Source organism: Odontesthes bonariensis, chromosome 24, assembly GCF_027942865.1.
Source record: "Odontesthes bonariensis isolate fOdoBon6 chromosome 24, fOdoBon6.hap1, whole genome shotgun sequence".
Classification (NCBI taxonomy): Eukaryota; Metazoa; Chordata; class Actinopteri; order Atheriniformes; family Atherinopsidae; genus Odontesthes; species Odontesthes bonariensis.
In genome coordinates this window covers 20,372,634-20,400,380 of record NC_134529.1, presented here as the reverse complement: position 1 = coordinate 20,400,380, position 27,747 = coordinate 20,372,634, and the positions used below count along the sequence as shown (strand labels likewise).

Here is a 27,747-nt window from a genome sequence, read left to right as displayed (position 1 = left end):
TACCTGCACTGAAGGAGGAGCAGATCATCTGCACGCCGGGTCTGGAGCGCTCTGTGAATTTGCTGGGCCTCTGGCTGGACGCACGCAGAAAAGCAAACCAAAGCACAGTTAAAACCTGCGTACAGCGAGGATCAGTAACGAGGAGATGTCTGCGTATGATAATGCTGCAGATCCCCATCCTGTGAGATTTTCACCTCTTAACGAACACAGAAATAGACGAAAAACGATGACGAAACGCACGTTTCATAAAGTGTGAGAGGAACGGCGTGCGTTTTTCCTCACCCGAACTTGAGCGTGCGAGCGTCCCACTGCCAGAAGCAGATGGTGCCGTCGGCTCCGGTGGAGGACAGGTAACGCTTGGAGCCGCAACAGAGAGGTGAAAACTGCAAAACGCAACCGTGAACATGTTCATTGGAATCAAATGAGATGTAAACAATACTGTAGTAAACATAAAGGGCAATATCCATAAGAGTTTGTAAAATCTCCATTATAATATGCGCAGGCTTGTAATATACAGGTTGATAACACTACTACTTTATTTATAAAGCACTTTAAAACAACAGTAGCTGCGACAAAGTGCTATACAGACGAAAATCAATAAACGTACAAAATATGGAAAAGACAACAGAAAAAATAAAACACAATAACAGAAAGTAAGAGCAAAAGTCTCAACATGTGTTAAAAGCCAAAGAATAAAAATGTGTCTTAAGATGAGTTTTAAAAGTGGACAATAAAGGGGCACTTTTCTAATATGTAACGGCAAATCGTTCCATAGTTTGGTAGCGGCAACAAGAAAAGCTCTGTCTCCTCCAAGCTTTAGTTTAGACCTCGGTACCTCCAGGAGCAGCTGATCAGCTGACCTGAGGCAACGAGCGGGAGAATATGGGTGAAGCAGCTCAGAGAGGTAAGATGGGGCAAGGCCATGTAACCTTTTACAAATAAAAGAATCTTAAACACGGAGGCCAAAATACTGCAATGATCAAAATAAGATGGAATCCACCAGGCAGATTGCTAATTTCTGCTGATATAGCATATATACAACATCAAAACCCACAAACAGCGCACCTGCAGCGAGGTGATGGAGGCCGCATGTCCCTCCAGGACAGCCAAAGGAGCGCAGGTCTGCAAGCACCACACTCGGATGGTCTTGTCGCAGGACCCGGCGGCGATCATGGTGTTCTCGTAGCTGACGGCCATGTCGGAAATCTCGGCGGCGTGGCCGCGCAGGGTGGCCAGCAGACGCCCGTCGTCCGTTCCCCAGATCTTCACGAGGCAGTCATCCGAGCCCTGGGAGCGACAAGAGAGCCCGGGGAAACATGGCGATCACTACGTGGGAGGAGACCCTCGTTTAAGATGCAAAACAAATCCAACGCGTCAACTTCGAAAGGACTTCAAGCTTATCTGGGACACGCTGCAGCACCAGACCATCAACACACTTACAGTAGAGGGAATGAGATTAATGACCAATTTGCTTTTTTGTCAACAAGATACATTCCAAAGCCCTAGACTGACATCGTCACGAGACTGCATTCACATGCATGCCATTAGGGTGATTATTCCTATTAGGGATGTCGAAATTTTAAAAAAGTCTTGACCGACCACTGAGCCTCATAAGTCGATTAAAGTCGGTCACCGAAAATTCTATAAGTGCCATTTATGATATCTGTGTCCTGTCGCGCGTCTTTCTCTGCCTCGTGGAACAAGTTATGCCCCCATTTTAGAATGGTTAGGCTCCCATCACATAATCAATGTTAGTTCGTGCCCTTGGTATTATACATTTTCCCCAATCATTGACAACTAGTTCTTAGAGTACTTGTGGAGGAATAAGGGTTTTGGGTAGAAAAATAATTGCTGTGCCTGCACAGACACGCACAGCCACACATTACGCGCAACGGCGCCCTTCCAGTCACGGTACTTTTTAAACTGCTTCGTCCAAAATCCCAAGTTGGGAACAGGCCCATATAGTTGTTTTTGCTTTTTTATTAAAAACAACTATATGGGCCTGTTCCCAACTTGGGATTTTGGACGAACTGTTGTCATAATTCCTAATTTTTTATTTTATTTTTTTGTTACAAGAGATTCCTTGGCACACATGTCTTTGTGTTCATTAGCTTTCTTGTTGTAAGTGCATCATGAAGGTCATCTTCTTCTTTTTATTATTATTCCTATGCTCCCCCTGGCTATCTTCTTTTTGGCGTTATGCTCACATTTGTAAACTGTTATTTTGTTGAATTACTAATAAAGTTTGAAAAAAAAAAAAAAAAAAAACTTGCATGCATAACTAGTAATTCGTAACTCGTAATTCTTGATGTCAAAACTTTTGGACTCATTTATGCATGCATTTCTATATTATGCACACGAACATCAAAACATATGCATGCATTTCTAGTTTATGCACACGAACATTTTTGACAGCTATTTTACTCCATACATGTACGGCGTACAAGTTGCAACCGGTGTAAGAGAGGACCTCTGAGGAGGGCTCTACGTGAGCTCTGCTGCGGTTGTTCTTCCATCGTGGGATGGCTCATGCTCACATAACATTTCTAAAGATATAGTGAGTTTTTTTTTTTTTTTTTTTTTTTTTTTTAAACCGACGGCAGAAAAATTCTAACCGGACGAGGTTGATTCGATCAACCATCGGTCATCGGTTAACATCCCTAATTCCTAATTCCTATCACAGAGACAAATTATACAACTGGCATGAAAAGATATTTGCTGGCTGGTCTCGTAGAAACAAAATAACAGCAAACACTGACTGATTAACAGGCAAATTATTATTCTGGAGGGAGTATAAACTAGGAAGTGAAACTGGATGAACTAGAGTGAACTGTACTGCATTCCACTATGAGACGGCTCAGTTGCCCGTTGACTGGATTGCCCTCCCACGGATGAAGGAAAACAGAAGTGAACTAAGGACAAATAGGAGTAATCCAAGACTGCGGAGATGCCAGAAGCCTCATTCGGACAACAACAACAACAACAACACCACCAAAAAATAAATAAAAATAAATACGTTCTGGTATTTATAGCTAAGGTGTGACATGAGAGAGGGAACTTTCCGAGTAGCATGCAGCAGCTAAAGCAAAGAGCAGGAAAGATGTGCATCAAAGTAGCTCAAAGAAAAATTAATCGCATTTAAAAGAGGGAATGAAAAAAATGCGGTCGCCTACAGCCAGCAACATTCTTTAGCCTGTACTCAAGATCGAGAGCTGAATCAGCACATGAAAGCCGCCTTCAGGGACTCAGCTGAGAATTCCTGGCTGCGATTCAGATTGTTTTTTTTTTTTTGGGGGGGGGGTCGTCAAAATGTTTTGGGATTCAACATGGTGCTATTTACACATCTGTGCCTTGATTAAGACCTCAAAATAATTCTCAAACCCAACAGGTAACCATAGAGACGTCAGGAGACGTCTTAACTTAAGAATGATCGGCGTTAGAACAACGATCTGTGGGGAAAAAAAAAAGTTGTGGCAGGCGGTGCTGTTGACGATGATTCGAACTGCATCCTCTTAACTTTTATTTATACATTTCCCTTATTTTTGGATCCCTCTTTAGGCGGAAAAAAAGAAAAGGAAAACATAGAAATAAAAGTTATCAGAGACAAAAAAAAAAAAAAAAGGAGGGGGGAGAGAGAGACAGAGACCAAGAATGAATTGTAATTCTGGCACTTAGCCAGGGCCTCAGAGGATACATTATGATGAGAAATAGAAAGGGGGGAGGGGAAGGAGGGGCAGCACAGGATGAGGACGGAGGGAGAAAAAAAAGAGAGAGAGAGATAACAGAAAGAGAGTCATTCAGAGCCCCCCTCCCACTCGCTCGCAGCAGCCAGCCATTTTTAGAGATTTAAGGAGTGAAAGCTGAAAATGGTGTAGAGCAGCAGGCACTGTTTGACTCAAGGATCCAAACAGAAGGGAGGCGACATTAAACCAACATTTTCTATCGTTTGTTCCATACTCACAACACACACACACACACAAAAAGGGCTGCATCCCTATCACAGCTGCACAGCTACTTTGCACATGTACACCAAAGGGCACGAAGAGGACAAAGTTCAGCTTCCTTCTTTCAAGACCAAGAAACTTCGCTGCTCCTCTTTCAGACATGATTGTTACAACAAAGCGGCGCAATCTTTTCTTTTTTTCCCCCCTTTCTCCTTCCTTCTCCATCTCATAGCTGTGAGTCACTTGAGAACAAGCGTCCCACCTCTGTCAGGAAAACAGTAATTACCTCCCACAAAGAACCGTTTCGACGTGGACCGTGAATGTTTACATGCCTGGTACGGCAGAACGCACCTTTTAACAGTCAAACGCGAGAGGTGACCTCGAAGCGAACACAACCGCGCCGCTGGGACTCGGGGCCGAACAGACTCCTTCAATGCGAGTACAAGCAGAGACGCATCGCAGGCAGGGGGGGGGGGGGTGTCAATCAAACAGCACAAACAAACAAAAACACGCACACGGAAGCCTTACAGTGAAGATGCGGCGTCCTGTCCGGTCGAAGGTAACGCAGTACACAGACGACAGGTGTCCCAGGATCCTCTTGTGCATCTTCATGTGCTGGTACACGGCGGTGGGCACCAGCTGCCGCAGGCGGTAGGAGCCGTTCAGCCGGCGGCTGAAGCTGGTCTCCACTGGATGTAGAGCAAACAAACACGCCAATCAGGGAGGACGTCATCTCTCAGTATTTACAGAAAACTGCTCCAAAATGCTGGAAGCTCATAAACCTTTTAGTTGTTTTGTTTTGTTTTTTACCGATATTAGGCGGGCTCCCATAAATAATCGGCGGCTCCGGTGGTCTTCCGCAATGTAGCGCAGCCAGCGCTGAACCCTTCCACACGACATGTTTGCAACCTTGAAGAGGACAAAAAAGTAGAGAGATCAAACAGATTCAAGTGTGGCGCAGACATTTAAAAGTATCGGCCTAGGAGCCCCGAATTCATCTGCGTCCAACTCACTCTTGCTGGAGCGGAGGAGATTCTGCCGGCCAGCCCCCAGCAGGCTGGAGAGCCCGGGTACGCTGGCGGGGACTTCCCTCTCCAGCAGCGGGCAAACTCTGGAGCACACCCGCAGCAGGTGGTCTGGACTGATGTGTCTGTAGAGTTTCACCTGAACACACACACACACACACACACACACACCTGGATAAGTCGGCTGTCGGGCTGGTAGCGAGCAGGGCGGTTGGTAAAAAAAAGAAAACTAAAACAAAAAGTTTTTCCAGCTTTGCTAGAACATCATCGCACCAAAGCTGCAGGTAAAAATGGATTTAGAAAGGATCAGATAACGCTGGCCTTCCACAGAGCTGCTTCAGAACAGTCATTCTGGTCAATATGAAGATGGTTATGACATAAGATGGTTATTCATTAACTTTGTAAGCATTTATTGAACTTGGGAGTGAAGAAGAAAAAAAAACCTTGGATGTTGTATTTTTTCTGCTTCCCCGTTAGACTCATTAAAACCAAAGTGTTTCCATCTAGGATTTTGTGTCATCCCCTCGGCTTGATCTGAAGTTACCGGGTGAAAAATGACTTGAACACAACAACAAGTGTGCTTTGGGACTACTCCCTCTAACATGCACCGTGGACCCGCCATGACGTCACTGTATTCAAACACAGTTATACCCTCCGATCAGCTCAGGCTAAAGTAAAAGGATAAATGTGTTATGATGGATTTTATTCTATTTTATCTTCGATCCGGTCATCATACAGAGGCTTGTGGTGCCGGTTCAAATGATAAAACTTGTGTTGTGGCAACAACTGAAGGGCACCGCCGACTCTGAGCTTGTTTTAGCTAAATATCAACCTCTCTGTAACCTATATCATCCCAAATAGTAGATTATGCGTTCTTCTCGCATGCAGCCTAAACGACACACACACACAGTGATCTTTGGACAGATCGTTGGAGTTAGTGGATTGTGTTCTATTATCAGACTCTCTCATTAGATGGAGTGCGCCGCCCTCGCCTGCAGACAGAGAAAGAGATCGGTCTCGGGGTCCTTTTAGATGCAAATTCTCACGCAGGCAGATGGAAAAAAGGCTCAACTTCCGAAAAAAATGACAGGAAACGTCCCTTCCAGGAATGCACATTTGTTCAAAGAGAGTGAAGATGCCCTTCTAAAATCTGCGCCGATAGCTGTCCTCTGAGGGTTTCGGCACAAATAAACTGAGCAAGGCCAATCAAGGCGACGAATTAATGACCTTATTTCTAATGATTCACACCCAGTCAGACAAAAACAAACGATACTTTCAAGCACGCCGGCTAAAATGTCAGTCGTTACCCATTTAGATCGCATAATTTAAAATGATTCATCTGCCCCCAAATGACTGCTGGGGTTATCAAAAAAAAAAAAAAAAAGTCATAGAGACTCAGTTGGCATGAGGCAAAAAGAAACTCACACTGGTATAAACACAGTGTGTCACTGATTCCAATGACACGTGGGGGGGAGACAGCACACACACACACACACACACACACACACACACACACACACACACACACACACACACACACACACACACACACACACTCCTGCTTGGCCTACTTTGGAAGAAACGCACACGCCTGAATGACTGGAAGGGCACGCCATACACCGGGGGGTGAAAAGCAGAAGAATGGAGAGGTGCGTTTATGTCAGGAAGCGGAACTGCTTAAGAAAAAAAATCATTTTTAAAAAATAAAAATAAAAAAAACAACAAGCAGCAGTAGCTTTGCATCTGTCGCACAAAACCCATTCATTTTCTCCATTTCTTTATCTGAGCTGCAACAATGTCAATGTCTCCCTTTCTCTCTTCTACACACACACACCCAATTAATGACCCCTTAATTGCTTTCAACATCCTTGCTGGCTCCCAGACGTGATCGGTGTTTCTAAGCACATATCCGAGCACACGCAGCTCTCAGGTACATGCAGATCCAAGACCAACACACACACACACACACACACACACACACACACACACACACACCTGCATAAGTGAGATATGTGAATAATAATTTGCTCCTTTTTTTTTTTTTTCCCACGTCCTCTAAAACACAACGGATCACACTCCAGCAGCCACAACTGCACCACAGAGGAGCACATGGCCCTAAACACCACTGCAAACACAGCACACAGCCTGTGTTTTCATCGCCTCCCCTAAAAATGTATTTCACCCGAAAAGCTAACGGCCACTCGCTCTAAAGTTGTGTTAACGCCATGTGGACATCTGTCTCTCAATAATAACAAAAACAAATAAATTAAAAAAAGAAGAAGAAGAATGGGATGGAAATACGTTCTTTTTGGCTTAATTTTCTCTCAAAAACGCTCCAATATCTAATTTTGGATTGTGCTCCTGTTCAATTTTATATGCTTTTTTTTTAAATAAATAACTAATCGAATTAATCCACTTAAATTAATTAGCCGCCATTAATATTGTTAATTACAACAATATAATTGAAGTCGGCGTTTATTCTTCAAATTGCTGCCCAACCCCCCCTCCTCTCCACTGCTTCTTCAGCGGCGCAAACATCCAACTACAGCCGCCAACAGACGGTCAAAACCCGGCGCTTCTGCTCCGTGAAACGCCCCCCCCCCCCCCCCCCCGCCGGTTCCATTTCGTCTAATAATTAAAACCTCCCCATCCAAAGAAGGATTTCGTTCTTTAGTCTTTTCCTTTTTTTTTTTTTTTTAATACGGGGACTTATGCACAATAGACAGGGGGCAGGCTGAACGGCTGGGGTATGGGAGGAGGAGGAACGCAGAGCCCAGCGAGCCGAGCAGGAAGAGAGAAAGAAACGCAGCAGGGGCAGACGGCCGCCGTCAATAATTCCTTAAACGTTTAGATTAACGTGCTGCTAGGGCTCGCGCTTGTCCTGTCTTTTGAGCGATCGCGAGTTTGCGGACACGAGCACGAAATTCTGCTAAATAAATAAATGTTTTAAAAATATATATACATGGGCTTTCTCCGTCAAATAGGCCACGTGTCAACATTCGTCTTAATAGTGTTCAAATAAAACTTAAAAAAAAAAAAACAGGCTTTGAGGGGTTTAATCAGAGTAGCTTAAAGAAAAAAAGCTAAATGTGGAAGAGCTGACGGATTCTATCCACGCCCCCATGCGTAAAAACGTCACTTTCCGCCGAGCCCCGTTTGTTTACATGACAATTAGCAGCTAAATTAATAGCGCGATTCTATGTCAGCTCAAAGTTACCTCTCATCGCCGCGTGAACTGATCTTCTTCTTCTCTTCCACCCGAGTTGGCAACACTCCCCCCCTCTCCCTCCCCTAACTGCTCTCCAGAAATCACTCCACCAACAACCGGGAAGCAGCCGAGCCTCAAATGGGTGCTACAACTCCAGTTTTACTGAATCTACTGTTTATATTCCCCTCTAAAAAAAGTCCCGTTTTCTGACTCTTGCCCCCCCCCACCCCTTGTGTGTTTTCAGCCCATGCACACAAATTATGGTTCTTGCAGGACAAGAGCGCCTCCATCTCTCAGGCTCGTGGCGCAGGGAGTCCCTCCTCCGGATCCTGGCGCTCCTACACCACAACACTCATGACGTATCAACATTTCACACACAATTTTCCAGCAACTATTAAACCCTTTTGCACTTGCATGGCACCAAACTCGCTCAACGTGCCGCCAAGGAGGTCGGGACCGGACCCACCTGGTGCTGCGAAACAGCCCCAAAACCTGCAGCCAACTCGCCCTTTGGAGGTTTTTTTTTCCTTCTTTACCACCTGATTTAAAAATTGCGGGAAATTCAATTTTTATTTTGCTCTCTAAAAACTTTTTCCTCAGTTATAGAGCACCCTTACCAAATTTTCGTACGTCCCGGGGTGCTCCTGCCCTGTCCAGTCCAGCCTTTCGGGGAGAAGCTGAGGTGGAAAAATAGTGTCGGCTGTGATCATCCAGTTCATTAATGTATCCAGTGATGTTTTAAAACAGTAAATGACAAATCAGAGGAAAAGCAACATCACAAAGTACAGTGCGGAGAGAAGCATCTCTCTCGAAGTGCTGACTGCTTACCTCCTTCTCCTCCACCTCCCTTATCAGGGTCTGAAAATAGGATAAAAATACAAAATTACACCTCGTGACAATTTCGGACATATTCTAAATTACCCTAAAATACGAAAACACCAACCTCGGCGGCTTTTTGACACGGTCCAGCTTCTAGAAATCGGGCTATTAGGAAGTACAGTTCTGGTATGGTTGGAGGGGGAGAAGAGGACGGGAGCTGCGTTAGAAGAGGGCACCGAGGAAATTGGGGGGGTATTAAAACAACCATGACACATTTTCCGTTCTCCTTTACTCACCAGAAGTCAACTGCGCGATGTGTGTACTGTCTGAAGCCATTTTGGTGTTGTTTGCCAGGGCAGCGCCAGAGCCTGCGTGCTGGGTCTAGGTGGCTGCCCTGTAGCTGTCACTGTTTATCCGCCAGGAAGAGGCTACCTCCATTCAGCTTCGCTCACACATAGTCCCGGCTGCGTCTACTATTCCTCCGCGAGGCGGCAATTAGTGCGCGCCGTACGGTTTATCCCGCAGACCGCCGTCTTCTGATGGCAGAGAACGAAACAAATAAAACACTACTGTACCGAATGCTAATCGGGGCTCATTCCAGTCGTGGTTGATATGCTGTGGGGGTATGTTTGTTTAAATCCCCCTCCCCCTCAAAGGGAAAAAAAAACGCAAGCCCTTTGCGGAAGCATACAGCGCTATGTCTCTCGCCCGCCCCTTTCGATGGGAGGAAGAAATGGCAGCCTGCTAAAGGAGAGGACACATTGCGGCAGCATGGCTGTTACCTTGTAGCTAGATGGCATTTCGCACACTTTGCAAACTGTAATGTTACGCTTTCTTAGATTAAAGCTTGTTGTGGACAGACGTCCCGTAATTCCAGCTGCATTTTGTCTAAATGTCTTTCTTCGGATTTAAGAATATGGCTCCCGTGTTTCAGAGGGGTTTACAACCGACCCAACCGTTTCAGCTAGGCTTTGTGGAATAACACGGTCGGCTGTGTGAATTCTGCGTGTTCGCGTTGGCCTCGCTTGTTGTTACGGTTCTTGTGTAACACGACATGTAGCTAACACACCCACTCTCCGCGTGAGCCGTTTGGTGGGGAAGTCGTCCATTTCTCTTCCAAATATTGCTCGGCAGTAAAATGGGGGAAGGGTTGGAGAAGAAGGGGAATGCAGCCTTAATGAATGAAACCCCGTGGGTTACAGCAATTAAATGGCAATGGAGACACTAATGCAAGATAGGCCATCCAGGAAGATTATCAAGGAAATGCACAACAGCCCAACTACTCCCATCACCTGATAAGAATATTATTGTAGAACACAGTTTTGACCGTAAATTCACAGTATTTGTGTCGGAGATGAATATCATAATTTCCATCAAACAGCAGGTTTTAAAAAAAGAAAAGGAAAAAAAAGGCCTCTATTTAGATGCCTTGTTACATGTCTGCTGTTTTATTAAAGTCAGACTTCCTTTTCTCATTTCTTAGGAACTTGTCTGATATTTCACTGTTAACTGTGACGAAAACAACCTGTCCTATAAATAAAGCTAACGTTGACTTGGATTCCAGCAACCTTAGGAAGTTGCAGCCTAAAATAGAAAGTGTGCCATAATGTACACACCTACGAGGTACCAGAGTGTGTCTGAAAAGCACCTCAAACTGAAAATTCAATTGGTTTTCACACATTTTGTGCACAGGTGCTTATGTGGAGAAATGTACCTAAATGACTTCAAATTAGATCATGTATGTTGGAACAATCCCTTATGTGCCGTATTTAATTGCATTATTTAAAAGATTATAAACATTCGTACTGGTCTTGTGTGATCCCCAGCAGTCTTCCTTAATTACATGCGTTTGTAGCTGAGAGGATGACAATCAGATGAATATACAGATTTAACACTTTTTTTTGTTTTGTCTTAACCTTTTTTGTTTTTCCTTTGGTGACTTGTAGTCACAGGGACATGCGGATTTCCAACTAAATTCATTCCAGTGCACTGTGTAAAGATCATTTGATGTGGACACCTCCCTTCCAGAGAAGTAGAGACATTTTGATGCGTCATTTGTTTGCAGCTCAGACATCGGTCCAAATTTTTTTTTAAAAATTGTCATCTTCGTTGACCCACTTCAATGTATTTATTTATTTATTTTTATATTCTTATTTTCTGGGCTTTTATGCCTTTAATGGACAGGAAAGTGAAGAGAGACAGGAAGCAGTGGCAGAGAGAGGGGGAATGATATGCAGCAAAGGGCTGTCCTATGCGGGACTCGAACGGGGGCCTGCTGCAACGAGGACTATAGCCTCTTCTACATGGGGTGCCTACTCAACCCACCACGCCATTGACCACCCCCACTTCAATGTATTTAAATGTTTAAATTACATTTTTGATTCAATGTAACTGAATTTAAAGGGAGGTTATTGTCGGCCGTGATCTGTTTCTCCTCATAATGTGCCATATATACAGATCTGGACTGCAGGCAGGCCAGTCGGGCGCATCTTTTGTGTCAATGAAGCCCCACTGGTGTAAGTTGTGCAGAATGAGGCCTGGTAAGTGCCGGTGAAATAACCACTCAATCACTTGCCTCTCCAAAATTACTATGTACACCTCTGCGTCAATGATACCTTCATACATATGCAAATCTTTCGTGTCACGGAGACCGATGCGCCTCCATGCTGTCACAATTGTTCCCTTTTTACAGCTTTCGCTGGATGGTCTTTCTTGTCTTTGGCACCGAATTCAGCTGCGTTTCTTCAGACTTCCTTGAGTAATATAGTTTGATATTAAAGTTCTGTATGCAGCAGACTGTGATGAATGTAAAATGGGGTTTCCAAGCTACCCATTTCCAAGGCCTCTCATGGAGCGCCACCCGAGGGCTTGAAGGTCAAACTTGTCCAATCGTGGTTTCCGTCCTTTCCAGAGACTCCTGAAATCTTTTCACAATATTGCTCACCGTAGATGTTGAAAGAACAAAGTCATCCTGAATTGCAAAATTCTTTTCTGAAATGTACTGACGACTGTCTGAGCCAAAAGAGATCCAGTGCTGGACATATTGTGTTTTTCTTTGTATCTTCTTGAGATTTTTTCTTCTGAACTTTTTTCTGTGAAAAGGAAACATTTGTAACGCTGGTTTGGATGCTTTGCTGTTGTGATCTGTTATCCGTGTATCTGTTATGATGCTTACCATAGCAACGGAAAAATTGTTGGAGAAGTTGATTGAAGTAATGTACTCCGAAGTAATGCCTGGAGTAAGGCTCCAAAACCAGCCTGGCTGAAGAGGAGATGTTGTGGATGCACAAGAGGAAAAACATGGAGAGAAACAAGGATGAAGTTTAGCCTTTAGCAGCCTGTAATATGAATGTCCCTTATTGCTAAATCTGCTTATGATAACCTTTTAAGGCACTTCATATAACCTGTTGCGCATCAAAATGAAGTCGGTGCATGCCAACTTTATGGTCCGATAATAAGCGCGTTAAATCTCGGAACCCACCAGACAGATGTCTTTTATAAAAAATGTAAATTGATGTAAAAATTCCTTCTGTGCATTAGATTAGATTAGATTAGATTAGATTGTACTTTATTTATCCCACAACGAGGAAATTCACTTGTCACAGCAGCAACAACAGACATGAAACAAGAAATTAAAAAAAGAAAAGAAAAAATCTGTAAAAAGAGAAAAAGCAAGTACTAAAAAGTAAAGTGACCAAAAAGTAAAGTGACCTAGTATAAATAATATTGCACATTGTGAAGTTGAAATGAATAAAATATAAATAATACGGATAAAGAAAAATCTCTATATGATTATCATGGGAAAGGCAACAACATGATCAGTGTGTGCATGTGTTGAAAAGTCTGACAGCTGCCGGGATGATTCAATTGCTAAGAAAAAACAATAAAACTAGTGTTGCCCGCAGACTCCTAAGGGTTAAGTCATTCCTTCCCTTGATCATCATGGGAAGTGTGAGCTCTCATTGACACATAAGATGGATGAGTTTGAAGCACTGACAAGGACACAGTAAGAATATCAGAAAGGCAATATTTGTTTCACCAAGACAAGGTTACAGGAACATCTTTAACACCTCTCTTCTCAGGTTTAAGACTAAATGGGAAGAAAAAGACAACGTCAGAAAGTTAGCAACGGACGAGGAGGACCAGTGCTTAGTATCAGTGGGTTTCTGTCCATGTTGTCTGCTGAGAGAGTTCACCTGTGTCGCCTGCCGACACTGTCTGACAGTATCAGCTCAGTCGTTGCCAACCTACAGCAACACCCAATGTACTTTCTATATGTTAGGCAGCTGACTTTTATTCTAATTTATTTTGATAAAATAATTTATATTCAGGGCAAATTGAATTTTCCTTTGAGGATTGATAAAGCGTTATTGAACTGAATTGAATTTGTCCTGGTTCGAATCTCATCCGGGGCCTTTCTGTGTGGAGTTTGCACGTTCTCCCTGTGTATGCGTGGGTTCTCGTTGCGTTTTAGAACATTTCTTTGCAACTCATTTGCAAATAAGGGTTGGACATTGTTTGGTTTATCTTGGCAGAATTTAGACAGTATAGCAGATGGACACAAACTCAGCTGGAGGTGGGATTGTCACTTGTGGCTTCACGATCTATTTTTGTCCGTGTCAGAAGTGCAGATATGTGGGTGTAGTTGTTTATTCTGGGAGAATTAAGTCATGTTTTTGCTTTTCTGCATCCGCTTTTGCACACCAACCGCCAGTGGTGAAGTAAACCTAATAAAACTATGAGCTTTAGTATATTATTGCTAACCTGTTGGCAGTCCGCTTACATTCACATCTGAAAAAGTCATTCAGTTACTTTACTGATATGTTATCTGCAGTTTCTATCTTGCAAAACTGCAAAAGGTTGAAGTTGAAAGTTGAAGAAGGGACCCTGAAAGAAATATTTCTGTTTTAACAAACTCCACAGAACGCGCTTAAACTGTCTCGACTGGGTTATATTTCTTTCACCGTGGCCGCCATGAGGACATTCCCAGGCAGTTAATTTGTCACGCAGCCACCACCACACATTGACTTGACCTTTGCTTAGAGCACGTGCAAAAAAGTGACCGACGCTCAGTGCTCAGACAGCGACAGTCATTGCGGACTGGCCTCCCAAATCTCTGCCTGAGGGAGAGTCAACACACTTGAGCAAAGGCATGAAAATGATTAGTTTCATCAATAAAACCTACATGTACTTTGAGCAACGCTGGCAAGCTAGAGACAGAGTATACTTTGTACTGCACGGAAATGAGTTTATTTACTTATTTTTGGCATTTACATCATTCATTAGATTTTCCCAGTGGGTTTAATCAACCAAACAGGGTATTTTTCTGGAAAAGGTTTGCCATAGTTTAGTTTTGAACGTCTTCCAGTTGAAAGGAATTGATTTTTCATGTAAATCGTGCATTCATTAACAGGCAGGCACTGTTCCTAAAGGAGCTACATTGATGAGAGTTTTAGGTCATTTTTGCCAAATCAAATAAGAATAAATGTCTCTTACTTCCTTGAACTTGGCTGGTTTCAGTTTAATCACAAGCGCGGCTGACCAACGATCACTTGACATCGCTGAAATGGAATGAAATGAATTAATTTATATTACATATCAGGTCATAACGAAACACACTGGTCCTTTGCAGGTCTTAAAATGAGGTAAATACAACAACACAATTGTGACACATTACACTGTGTCATTTATTTAAGAAAAACTAAGACAAAATCACAGAAGCAGTAAGTGAAAAACTAGGTACACTCCATGATTCGTTAGCTTGTGGAACCACCTTTAGCAGCGATAACTTAGGTCTCTCTGGGTCTCGCCAAAGCATTTTAATTGCCGTTATGTCTGCAGTATGACTGGGTCATTGCGACGTCTTGATTCTTTTCTTTCTCAGACATTCTGCTGCAGATTTGCTGCTGTGTTTGTGATCATTGTCCTGTTCCATGACCCAGTTTCAGCAAAGTTTTAGCTGTCAGAGAGATGGCTTCACATTTGACTGTAGAATACATTGGTATGCAGAGGAGTTCGTGGTTGCAAAATAAGCTCAAATCATCACCCTTCTGCCAGTGTGCCAGACAGTTGGTATGAGACGATTGTGCTGATATGCTGTGGTTTATGCTTTGGTTTTCATCAAACATAGTGTCAGGCATTATGACCAAACATCTCGACGTTGTTGTCTTTTGGAGACTCTCTCCTCCAACTCTTCCAAACCAGCCATGCTTGTTCAGTCTTTTTCTAATTGTACTGTCATTAACTTTAACATTTAACATGCCAGCTGAGGCCTGTAGAGTCTCAGATGGAGTTTGGGGGCTTTTTCTCATAGTCCACTCCCGGGAGGAGTGGACTGTGTCTTGAATGTTTTCTTAAATGTTTTCCACTTGTGAATAATCTATCTCTCTGTAGAATGATTGACTCGTGGGATATCACCCTTCCCAGGTTGATGAGCGGAAACAATTGCTTCTTTAAGATCATTGCTGATGTCTTTCCTGCTTTTATGGAAGGGCTCACACTTGCTGATGATCAATGAATCCATTCAGTTGGATTAGCAGTTCCTGGACACTATTTACCCTCTTTATTCCTATGGAAGCCGTAAGAACTCTTTCACACATTGCTTCAACATTTTGGTTTAGTTTTTGCTAAATAAATGAGGACATGTTAAAATATGTTATGTGTTGTTCATCTGAGGCCATATTTACCTCGTTTTAAGACCTTTCAGGACCACAGTTTTGTTTTTTTTTAATCCTCTTTCAGTATTATTTTGTCCTGACGGGTCAAACCATTGGACCGAAAGAGGATGTACTTTCTTTTTCACACGACTGTGTGTGCGTTGAGTGTTCAAGCGTAAACGTAATTGTATAGGCTGACACGGCCACAAGGAGGCAACCTCACTCTATGCCTCGAGGCAGATTGGACAGAAGTCAAAGGTTAATGACACAGAGCATAGAAACTCAATAATTCACACAATTGATTTGACCATTTAAGAGGGTTTTTAAAGACCACACTCTACACCCAGTCCACCAGCAGATCTTTTAACCATAGCTACTTGTTTCAGATGTGCCACTGGGAATCATTTTATGTGGACACCAACTCAGCTTTATTCTAATCAAACAAATATATCTTCCCTCTATAAAAAGAAATCACAATCACACCCTGTTCCCGCTACCACTCACTTAGAATAGAATGCATGATATGGTTGTGTTTATTTAGATTTAACAGTCCTTTCCTCTCTGATCATTCGCATTCCGTCTTTATATATTTGTTACAGTGTGAATTAATACGTGTGTCAAAAGTGCTTGTACAGCAAGAGCAGCCCTGCAGCGTTTCCAAGAGACTTGATATTCCTGGTGTATCAACACTTGAATTTTATCGTCTCTGGATTATCACAGTAAGTACTGGTTTGCGCAGTGACAGAGGATTCTGATGTGGTATTCAGACATTATCCCTCCGCACCTTTACATGCTAATGGTCCATGAGTTTGAGTGACAGATCGTCCCTCAATGAAGAGACCAAATGGCTCCAAAGGTCCCACCACTTTGGCAAATGCTGACATTTCACTTCCTGACACAGCAGTTGTATTTAATACAGCCACGTGCCCCTGGCGACCTCCCACACACACACACACACACACACACACACACACAAAGATGTACGCAGACACACAGCAGTGGCTTTGTGTTGGTTCAAAAAGTACTTGTGAACCTGAACACATTGAAAAGGAGCTCTCGAGCACAATACTCCATGCACACGCGGGTGCATACGTTCCGCTTGTGTATGCGCTACAAGAACCAGCATGAGATCAGATATACATGCCGTGTTTTCCACACAGCTGATTTATTCTCAGGTATGCGAAGAGACACTGAAAAACTCACTCCCACGTGACATCAACTTTTTCTTTTATTTCAAAATATTCCCCAAACAGGATGAAACTCAGAGAAGCCCAGAGGGGTCCAAAGCCAATAGAGTCGTCTAGAACAGAAGCACCACTCATTATTGCTATGTCACTCTGCTGCAGGACAAGGCGTTCGAGGGGGATGGGGGTGGTTCGGGTGGGGTGTGTGTGTGTGTGGGGGGGGGGGACAAAGTCAAACACAGAGACACACCAACACTTTCACTCCAGCACACACATACAAAACGAGCTATGTGGAAAAACAGTGGTGGTGAATCTAAAAACTAGGAATTTTTAAGGAGCTGCAGATGTTCCCCATGACGACCATGGAACTGGGCTTTTCGTTTTCTGTGCGTTAGAACTGCTGATACATGCCCACAAACCCTCACCTTAACCATCTGGAGTGGGGGGCATCTCCCTTTTAGAGGCCTATAACGATGATCATCTTTTTTTACAGAGAAGAATAATTCCAAACAAAGGCAGAACTGGTGTTAAGATCATAACAGTCACGTTTATGGCCCCCTTCAGGCAAAAACAAAGAACATCTGCAGCTGTCTGATAAAAACCATTTCAGTCGGCCTTACTGCTTCTAAGAGGCAAACTGCACTCTGTGCTTACACGGGATGGAGGAGGAGGAAGGAGAATCGAGCGTAAAACACAGGTCAAAGGAGCGTGATGATAATGGGGTGGGGCTGCTGGTTGTCCGTCTCTACTATCACAAATCTAAAAAAAATTCAGCATGGTACAAAAATCGTCAGTAAAAAAAGATGCTTTGCTGCCATGGAGTCGGAGGGGACGAGTCGGTGGACGCGCCCGTTTCTTTACGCCTTCTCTTCGGTCGCCTCCTCTGCTCCTTCAGTTACCTGCAGAGGGGGGAGAAGTGAGAAATTAGACAAAGACGCAAGTGCAATCGTCATCCTCTCCGGGCTCCTCTTCGTAACTTAACTCAGTCTGAGCAGATAAAACCCAAATTCATTCCGCACTTCAGAGTTTGGTTTAGCTTAATAAGTGTTAGAACTTTGTTAGAGGGGTTAGAGTTTTACAAAGCAAATAAACGAGCACCAGGCCTGTAAATGGATTTCTCTTTCTTACTTACATTAGAGCGGCGAGAGCGCTTTCGGTTTGGAGAATCAGAAAATCAATGTTGACAGGCCAAGCCAAGCTAAAGCTACGCAGAAGGGGGTCAAGAGAAAAGCAATGTGTCCGCCATCTAAAACAACTCATTTCTAAAGTTGTCCTGTTGGTGTGAGTGAGAGCTACGCTGTGGTCGTCATCCCCCGGCTCCTCCGTCATCTTGCCTGGCTGTTCAGTAAGCAGCTTGCTCGCCTACGTTGCATTTTTTTTCAAAACGACCGAGCCCTCAGACCTGTGAGACGACAGTCCCAAAATGAATGAAGAGGAGAAGGTGTGGAATCAGTTCACAATGTCAAAACATCGCAAAAAGAAAGAAGCAGCGTGCATTTCATGCGCCGCTTTTAGGACGACAACTGCCAGGAGTGCCAGTCTGCAGCGGGTCCATCTGTAGCACTTCAAAGGCAGGATTCCACTAATCAGTCTATAGAGGAGATAGAAGTAATAAGGAAATTCTGTCTACCTGCCGTTCACAACATATAAGTCACATTTAATTATAGAAACAAGCGGAGCTTAACACATGAAGCAACGTGTGGGTGCAGCTGAGTAGATGTGACACTGACGTGTCAACCAAATAACTTGCATTAATACTCATTCCATCATTAATGATGATGTGGTCATAAGGGATATCAAGGGGTTATTAGGGGATTATATGCACTGGCAAAGTGAAATAAAGGAAAAGTGCCTCGTTCCAAAAGTGAGCAGTCCTACCACACACTGCATACATGACATTAGTTTGGCATGAAGCGCAGACACATTAAAATCCCCACAAAAGTCCAGCGAGCAAGGCCGCCAACTTCATTTTAGAGGGCCAAAATGTATGCATGTGACACACATGAAAAGTACCAAATAACTTTCCAGTGAGGTCAACATTTCTGATTAAAAATCAGGCGGTTTTTTTTTTTTCATTTTTCATCAGAAGGACCAGTGTTAAACTGAGATTAAGGTGATAAACTCTTACATTTCTATACGGTCGATTAATAACGGAGACATACCAGCGTTTAGCGATGGGGAAAAGCCTAAAATATGACACCAAGACATGTGAAGACGAATATTATCATGATGAATATGCAAAGAGTTAACAAGCAAACATGCACTTTCCCAACAGCTAAGCTATTTCTCAATTTCCTTTCTGGATAAAACCTCACGTTTACACACTCACTGCTCAGAGTGGATGATGCTTATACGAAAACTGTCTAGTGAGAGTTACGTAATTCAACCCAGTCTTTAAGTCAAGATCTACAAAGCCCGGGTGAGGACGCGCGCCAGCTCACGATGAAACAACGTGATCTCAAAAAACGAGGGAATTAAATCCGGCTTTGAACGTCGACTGAACGTCTCCCCGTCGGCTCCCTCTGCCTGACTTTAGCCAGCTGTCTATGAGCACAGCAAGCCAATCACACACCACGTCACAGCTCTGTGAGCAGCAGCAGAGCTTCCTGCTCATGTAAAAAGCTGTCCTTGGCCTACTTCACTGCACAGCAAACAAAAAAAAAGAAGAAGAAGAAACTTCACCCCTTCATCCACCCACTGCAGAGTCTTCACTCTGCATTACTCCTTCAAAAAACACTAACACACACAGCACGCCGTAACACACTCGGGTCAAGATTTACACTCCGTCAATATAAATGAGCTGTTAAGTGTTGAATCACACACACACAAACCAGAGATGAATTAGAAACAATCAATCATACCCTTCACTCTGACTGTCTCACTCTGCCCTCTCACTGACATCAAGGAGGGAGCCATGCTTCTGATGGATGACACACTGACAGACGGACGAGACACGTAGATCTGTGTGTGTGTGTGTGTGTGTGTGTTTTAGCATGCGTACATGAGAAAGATGTATTGTAAGATGTATAGGGTATTAACGGTGAAAAGCGGATGTAATTGTGCAGAGGGGTGAATACAGGTGTCGTTAATGGACGTGAATGTTCAGATTTACACACAAATAGACACAATAGGATAATGAACATCATTACTTTCTGGTCCGTTTCATACATAATATAGGTTTTTCTTTATTTTTCACGTTTTCCTCTTCTCATACCTCATTGGTCTTGGTATCTCCGTTCTGGGCGGGACCGTCATCCTTCCTCCCCTTGGGGCCACCTTTCTTTGCCTTTGGCCCCTTATCGTCTGCCACCTTCTGCACAGAACAGAAGAGCACTGTTACATACACTGCACGTACATTCAAAAAGATCGCCCAATAAGTTCCCCGCATGATTACGCCCAAATTTTTCCATGTGAATAATATAGGAAAACATTCAAATTTTACTTATAGTATGTTATGGAGACATTTAATCAAAATAAATGCAAGTGAATTCCCTCATATTTTGGATGTAACAAAAAAAATATGATTTGAATTATTTTTCCACATCATGGTCACAAACTAGTTAAAGACAACCAAGAACTTCAGACTGGAAATGCACGTGGGTGTACATGATTGTTTAAGGACTGCTTGTGTTCTTTACCTTGACGATGGCCTTCTTGGGTTTGGCCTCAGGCTTGGGTGGAGAGGGTTTCTACAAATGACACAAAACACGTTAGATATGAGTGTTCTCAAAGTTCATAGCTGTTGGAGAAATAATACTTTATATTCAGTTCCCCCTCCTCTCCACACTTAGCCACAAGAGCAGCTTAGCAAATTCATTCCGATGAACACAGAGCTCATGGAGGATGGGAATGTCTGCCCGGGATCGCACTGTAAATATTAATAGGGATGAAGAGCTTGGACTTTATTTCCTAAGCAACTGGCTCTGAATATAATCCAGTCTGTGATATGTTGTAAATATCTGCACCATTTAAAAGTGAACTGACCTCAGATCATACTGCAATGACTATATCAGATGGAAGTATGAAACCTATCCACTCAGTTCGAGCAAGTTTGCTGCAGAAATTTTCCAGGCTGCTGAGCGTGGACCACATTAGCCCGAAGCCACGAGCTACAGTAACATTGCCGTCACTAAATTAAAGCATGTGATTTTTCTCCCCCCCCTCCCTCAGACTAACTCTGACACTGAACATGAGATCTGAACTGAAAGGCAACAGATATAGCAAGATAAGAAACGGTGGGGCTTGACGCTTATGGTCTCATAAAAAAAATATTAGCTCCAGTTTATCAGAACTGGGAAAACACTTATAAGATAACTTTTTGTCCAAAAATCCAAATGCAATCGTAGCCTACAAACAATATATCAATGCTGGTTATCTGCTAAAAGAGGCAAAATGTTGAAAGCATTTGAAGAAAGACAATATCAAATCAGGAAACATGCCGAAAATGACCGAATGACACATTCAAAGTAGAATACTTGGACATCTTGGGAAACAATCTTTCTTTCAACCAAACAGTCTTTCATTTTTCAAATTCGAAGCTAAAGTTAGATTTCAAACAGCCCTAAAGTTGTTTAAGTGTTATGGAGGAGCTGCATGTGTCAACCCAAATTAGAGGATCAGTGGAGCTAATATTGTCCAGACTTAACCATGCCATCTCAAAGTACTGCAAATGTACAAAGGACCTTATGTGTGAATAGCCCAGAGACTGTGGGTTTGATAAAGGCTCCTGCTTCGTACTCTTTTCTGCTAGCCTATGCTATCTAACCTCTTGTTGATATATGAAAACATGTAATATTGATATCAACCCAAAAAACGGACATTGTTATATATATGTATAAACTAGGATTGAGGCTTGTCTACCATACTCTACTAACTTCCTCTACTAAGTTAGCTGAGACTAGCTAAGAAAGCATCCTGTTTTAAATGACTTGTTAAACCACAATTTGTTGTGTTAATATTAAAAAACAGCAAATAAGTTAATTAAGAATCTCTAGATGTGCTAAAAAGCCCTTTTAACCTTCCATAGAACCTGGCCAGTTGCTTCTTCTGTTTGCTGTCTTTTTAGCTACACTAAGCTAACCACATTTCAGTGATACCAACAATTTGTGAGAGTAGCTAAGCCTGCTAAAAAGTAGCTAAATGTTGACGTCATCCCATTGCATTCTTTGTGCCAGCCCTTTACATCTGTTTGCTTCTCTTTTACTTAATGCGCTTACCTACAGTGCAAGCAATGAAGTTGCTATCATTCACACATTTTTCTGTTTCTGTTGTGAGTCTGGGAAACTAATTTGAAAATTGTGACTGAAGTTGTTAGCTAATAACATCCACATTTCATTGATACAGCATTATCGGACACATCTACCCCCGCACATAAGATATATTTACATGTACAATGATCTTCCAGAGATTAAATTAGAAGCATCAGAGTGTTTCAAACATTTCCTCACATGGTCAAAGACATCCTAAGACTCTGGAAAGTTTCTGAAAAGGTCTGGAAAGTTGCTAAATTTAGCAACAAAATTGCCATCACTGAAGCCAACTGACAGGTATCTAATGACTGGTAACTAACGGTACTTTCAAACTTTTTCACGGTTCTTACAGCTGTTGGAAGAAATAAGTTTTGTCTGGACTATAGGGACCAAGAACAGCCATAGTTCCCCTCATAGTAATATGAAGGGAACTGTCTGTTACAAAACTGTGCAGTGAGTACTCCAGCTGGGTGATTGGTTGAACCAAACGCCAGAACCGGCCATCACAAAACAGCTTAATAAAAATGGCAAAACATTGCCACACACACACACACAACTATTCCAACTATTAGCCTTAAGAAATTTACAAAATACTGAGAAATGGACTAAACAGTGAAGTCTAGTGTTGATTAAGCCTCGATGCAATGGTTGAATCACAACAGGATTTTGACTCTCATGCTGGCTGTTGTGGACCATGACCTTAGAAAATGTTTAGTCCAAAACACCTAAAACGCCAAAAACACTAGCGACGCCATATCCAGTATAGATACATAAAAGAGGAGAATGATGCCTGGAGCATTATATTGGAGAGACCTGCTACTTTAACAATCCTGACCAAAAATCTAAGAGATAATTCGATTACCAAAGGCAGCAGCTTTACAAAGCATGGCCAGTCCCTCCCACAAGACAGCAAAATCCTCTGTCAAGCCGGAAGATGCAACCAGCTCCTCATGCTTTTGCACTGACACAAGGGCAAAGCTGAAGATGAAGGCAGTTTCTACTGGTGGTGGCAGAATGTCGTCCCTTTGCGGACGTAAGAAAGTGACTAAGGATGAGCTTTTCACCTTAATCACACAAACAGCACCATGAATTAAGCCCTAATGAAGTAATGTTAAACTTTAAGGATGCTTCATATAAGTGTAACTGTAGGGGGAAAACATGCTTTTTTTAGGATTTTTTTTTTTCAAGGCCCAAAACCTTTTAATGCGCCTTTTTTTCCATTTAATCTGATTAGACTGGTGATTTCACACGTGTATTTTTTACATTCTAGAGACCACTGGACTTCTATGGTTCTCTCCGCATGCATTTAAATCAGAACCTGGTCTTGTTGACCTGAAATTAAATCTTGCGGGTTGTTTCCAACATGGCTGCCTCTGTAAGAACTTTGCCAGTAATGACCTGCGAATCAAAACTGGCAATAAAGAGACGATGAGGTTTTCCCAAAATGTCACACTATTCTTTGAAAAGCAGACATGCAAAATGCACACACACATGCAAAGACAGATTAAACATGCAAAGTGAGACGCACAGACGAACACGTGGCCTGCATGGCCGAGCTGCATGGTCCAATGAAAATGATGCGCACCCACCAACGGGCTGAGTTTCCATTTGCTGGTGAGCACTCTCATGGTTAAAAACAATAAACGTTGAGTCTCTTCTAAGTTGAGGATATTTCAAGTGTATCTCATCTTTCAATACAAAATGACTTTTTAATCAAAGATATTAAAGATAGATACTAGTTGGTGCCAGATCATTAATAGGCTAAATGCACATTTTCACGACATGCAGCCCAGCACATCAACAGAGTGTTGCAACAAGCCACAGCGAGGACAGACAAAGACAACAGAGAAAAGACACACATACCAAGCCAGATCCAATCCTCGGGGAGCATGTTTATGGAATTTATAAATGCTAATTGCCTTAATCAAATCCATAAACTGGGTGAGGACTTTACTCTGAGCCATGGTGATAGGACACTAGAATGGGACTGAGAGAGGGAAAGAGAGGACAGCGACAGAGGTGAAGACAGGGAGGGGAGAACAAAACTTACCGCTGACAATCTCTCTGACCTTCTGGTGGGCTACCGGAGCAAAGGATGATCAACAAGACAGAGAGGTAGAAAGATGGTGACAGAGAGAGAGGGAGAATCAGTTGTACCTCTGTGGGCTGATCTTGAGCTGATCTACCTCGTGACCGCTACAAATGATTAATCTCTTATGTGCCTATTATCCAACTCATATACACTCTTGTCAGTAGAGAAAAACGACAACAACAAAATAAAAAATAAAAAAATGCACTGCAAGTTAACACACAGCTGCACATGTACACACGGCACACAAACACACGTGAAACAGTTACCTCCTGTTTTGTGACTTTGGGGGCTTCCTTGCCCTCGGGACCCTCTGGAGACTACAGGAAATTAAACAACATCAAAGTTGAAAATATACGCCTCGTATTCAGTTTGTACTTCATGTGTTTTCTCATTGTTTGAACCAATGATCACCAATAAAAGAGAGCCCAACCGACATATTGGTCGGCCAGCTGCGTTATTAAAATCTGTCTATCACAGATAAATTGGCATCATTTTGACGATATTCTCCCCAACGGATATGCAGCAATAAACAGAAAAAAAATTCAAAACTCTTTGTATTGAAGAGGTTAAAGGACAAAGCCATTAAAAAGTGTCTTAATTAAGTGTTTGGCCACTCATTGCTACCAAAGCGAGCACCATTTTTCCGAAAGATGTTCCCTCGTTTGGTGTTTTGATGATGGCGACGGAAATCGCCGGCTGTATACGTTAAGACAAAAGGTCTCTAATAATCCTTTCAGTCGGTTTAGGTTCTGTCGACAGCATGCCATTCACATTGTTTCCGTAGTCACCGCAGAGTGGCACTGCCATCCATTTTTAAATATATATCTATATATAGATACATATCTGTGGCAATGGAATATGTTTAACTTCATAACTTATCTAACTTTATAATGACGAACGATGCATTTGTAGCAACACTTGAAGCAATGAGTTGATGAATCCTAATGATCTACCAACTGGCAAATTGGCTGGCACCTATGTCCTTTGCTTTTTTTTTTTTCTATGTAAATATTAGTGACCAGTCATCTAATCCGGATGTGACTGATTGTGAAGCGGTTGATAAAGAGTAAAAGAAACTGTTGGTCACATCCATATGCCTGCATTTAAAGTCATTCAAATCAATGGACTGATTACAGTCCTTTGGATGTGCTGAAATAATACAAGTCAAGAAACAAATAGGACATTAGAGACAGCAAAAGTACTTCTGCTCGCATCCTCTGTGACTTACTGCCAGTCTATGAAAGATTGTTACATTATCATGCAAATGTGCAAGCAATGAGGATGTCATAAAACAGTGACAAGTCCCAGAACTCTTGACAGGTCTTGGAATTAGACCTAATCGTTGCATATTGGTTATGAATCCAACGGTTTTCCTATGAATTTTTATTGATTTAAGCATCTTTTTTTCGAAAAAAAACTCGCTAAAGAGGGATCTAATGAATCAAATCAAGCACGAGCTTCACCTGTAAATTTCAAATAAGGCGAAGATGACACGCGGCGTGATGTTGCCGGGAGCCCTCTGGTGATTTCCATTTTAATAACGGAGGCATCTTGCTTACAGACCAACAAATGAGCTCCCTGAAGAAGGGTGGACTATAAATATTGAGTCAGACGCGGTTATTAGCTGGAGACGCGGGCGGGAACATAATGTGTGACGGACAGGGTATATTCTGCCTGCAGGTGGGGAAGGACGGCGCATAGGAGAGACCACCCCCATCGCGGTGAGAGAGGAGGGGAAAAAAAATATGTTGGTTTAGCCTGCAGGTTGGCAATCGCATCATTTGCATGTGGGCGACCTCCGCCCCTAGAGGCCCCCCATTCTCTGTCCTCAAAGGAGAATCTGCGCAGACAATGGCAGATTTTTAGGTGGCAGAAAAGCCAGTTTCCATGTATGCACTGATACAATGCGCTGGTGCTCGACGTGTAATGCTGTTTAGACAGTGTCAGGGCCTCTTTCAACACGGCGGCAATTGTCTCTGATTCTCTTTCTTTCTTCCTTTCTCTCTGGTTGGATGTGGATGTTTGTTCATACGGCTTAACGCCGAGCGTCCATCACCGCTGGACCAAAAATCAGACGGGGAGCGTGCTCATCTTTTAAAATAAATAAATATATATATTTTTTTTTTTTTAAAGATCATCTCTCTTTTTTTTCAATAATAAATAAAATTAAAAAAAAAAAAAATCAGACCCGACAAGTCTGCTATGTTCCTAAAAACGCGCCCACCTTTTGATTTGCGCGTCCGTCCACCCGGCGAAGCCTGTCTGACATTCACCAGCGCGCACCGTACACGGGGAAGTGGCACATTAAAACGACCACAGGAACGGCCATTGAGATGAAACTCAAGAGGAATTATAGTGCAAAAAAAAAAAAAAAAAGAAAAAAAAAAAAGGAGAAAAAGGCTCGTCCGGTTCGTCTGTCCTGTGCGCAAAAACGGCGCGTTTAAAGCAGCTTGAAGGGTTGCGGGGATTCAAAAATATACATCTATACGCTTCCTCAAACTTTGGCATCACCTCACCTGCCTCAGCGTCGCCACAGAAAATCGCGCACCGCTATTTTCCTCGAATGCGAGAGCTGGAAAAACTACGGTGAAGTGCGCCGGATGGCAGCGACCAAAACTCACCTTTCTCTTCGGCATTTTACTCGTGAATTTCTCTCCGCCAAGCTCGGGGAAAATTAAGGTCAAACCCTCAGGGCCAAGAGAGGTGAATTTGAACTACCTCGAAATACTGGATCAATATCTAAGCACCTTCGATAATATGTTGATTATATGCACTCCCCAAAACTCTGTGCCTCCCACAGCCATTGGGTGGAGGGGTCAAAACCCTGCGCGGTGCTGACTCCCGATTGGCTCCACCGATCTCTATGTAAATCAGATCTTTGCGGACATTGGCTGGGATTTGCCAGGGTCTCCCTGTGATTGGCTGCGCGCTCTTTGTGCGCAGATCCCACTAGATGGCCGAGGCTGAGAGGGAAAGTGTAGACAGGCCAATAGAAGCGGGGCCTGCTCTCGGTGGATCTGGGTAATGTAGGATGAGAGAACACTGTAAATAAATATATAAAAGGACCAGAAAAAGAAAAAAACGGGCACAAAGGCACAATGTCGGCCTTTGTCGAGCTCCAGAAAAGGTGGCCGGCATTGTTTCTTGTAAGGTTTTCAATGCTGTAAAGAACCAGAGGAATCTTACACCATATTTTAAAAAAAGGAAAAGAAAAAAAACTGTGTGGGAAAATGATACCAAATACAACAGTGCAATACACAAGATCACAAAACAGACACAGGTTTTAATATGAGAGAGTCATTTCCCTCATGGTAACCACACATCCTTTAAATAAAATAAAAAAAGGGCATGTGAGTCAGTAAGTTGTGTAAGGTTGTTTTGTGTGAAATACTTTTTCTTTTTTTGCATTGTTACATATTGACTGTCCAATACTTCTTCCTCAAAGTAAAAAAAAAACACATCCTAAATTCACTTATTTGCAGCCTTGTGTGCAAATAGGTCTGATTCCCTGTTCTAAGATGAAAACTGAGCGGGATAAAGTCCCCACAAACAGCAAAGGCACTAACATTC

At 42.8% G+C, this 27,747-nt stretch overlaps 2 protein-coding genes across 4 annotated transcripts in view; both read right to left on the bottom strand.

Annotated features, from left to right (window-relative positions):
- The window catches only part of phip (PHIP subunit of CUL4-Ring ligase complex), a 34,908-nt gene extending 25,308 nt beyond the window's left edge, over positions 1-9,600 (bottom strand). For both annotated transcript variants that reach the window (XM_075459394.1, XM_075459395.1), the window contains exons 1-10: positions 9,293-9,600; positions 9,121-9,179; positions 9,006-9,035; positions 8,795-8,854; positions 4,958-5,108; positions 4,755-4,853; positions 4,473-4,633; positions 1,066-1,287; positions 283-383; positions 4-74 (exon numbers count right to left, since the gene is read on the bottom strand). In XM_075459394.1, coding sequence (XP_075315509.1) covers positions 4-74; positions 283-383; positions 1,066-1,287; positions 4,473-4,633; positions 4,755-4,853; positions 4,958-5,108; positions 8,795-8,854; positions 9,006-9,035; positions 9,121-9,179; positions 9,293-9,332 — 994 coding nt within the window. In that variant the 5' untranslated portion in view covers positions 9,333-9,600. The remainder of the gene's footprint in view (positions 1-3; positions 75-282; positions 384-1,065; positions 1,288-4,472; positions 4,634-4,754; positions 4,854-4,957; positions 5,109-8,794; positions 8,855-9,005; positions 9,036-9,120; positions 9,180-9,292) is intronic.
- Positions 9,601-14,656: 5,056 nt separating this feature from the next.
- On the bottom strand, positions 14,657-26,991 carry hmgn3 (high mobility group nucleosomal binding domain 3). Of its 2 annotated transcripts, XM_075459751.1 has the most exons (6): positions 26,799-26,990; positions 24,444-24,494; positions 24,136-24,165; positions 20,475-20,525; positions 20,051-20,149; positions 14,657-17,735 (listed from the first exon to the last, which is right to left on the bottom strand). In XM_075459751.1, the coding sequence occupies exons 1-6, from the start codon at positions 26,811-26,813 to the stop codon at positions 17,694-17,696; spliced, it is 288 nt and encodes a 95-aa protein (XP_075315866.1). In that variant the 5' UTR covers positions 26,814-26,990; the 3' UTR covers positions 14,657-17,693. The 2 variants fall into 2 exon arrangements, with proteins under 2 accessions (XP_075315866.1, XP_075315867.1); XM_075459752.1 differs by lacking the exon at positions 24,136-24,165 and having other exon boundaries at positions 26,799-26,991.
- Positions 26,992-27,747: the final 756 nt, after the last annotated feature.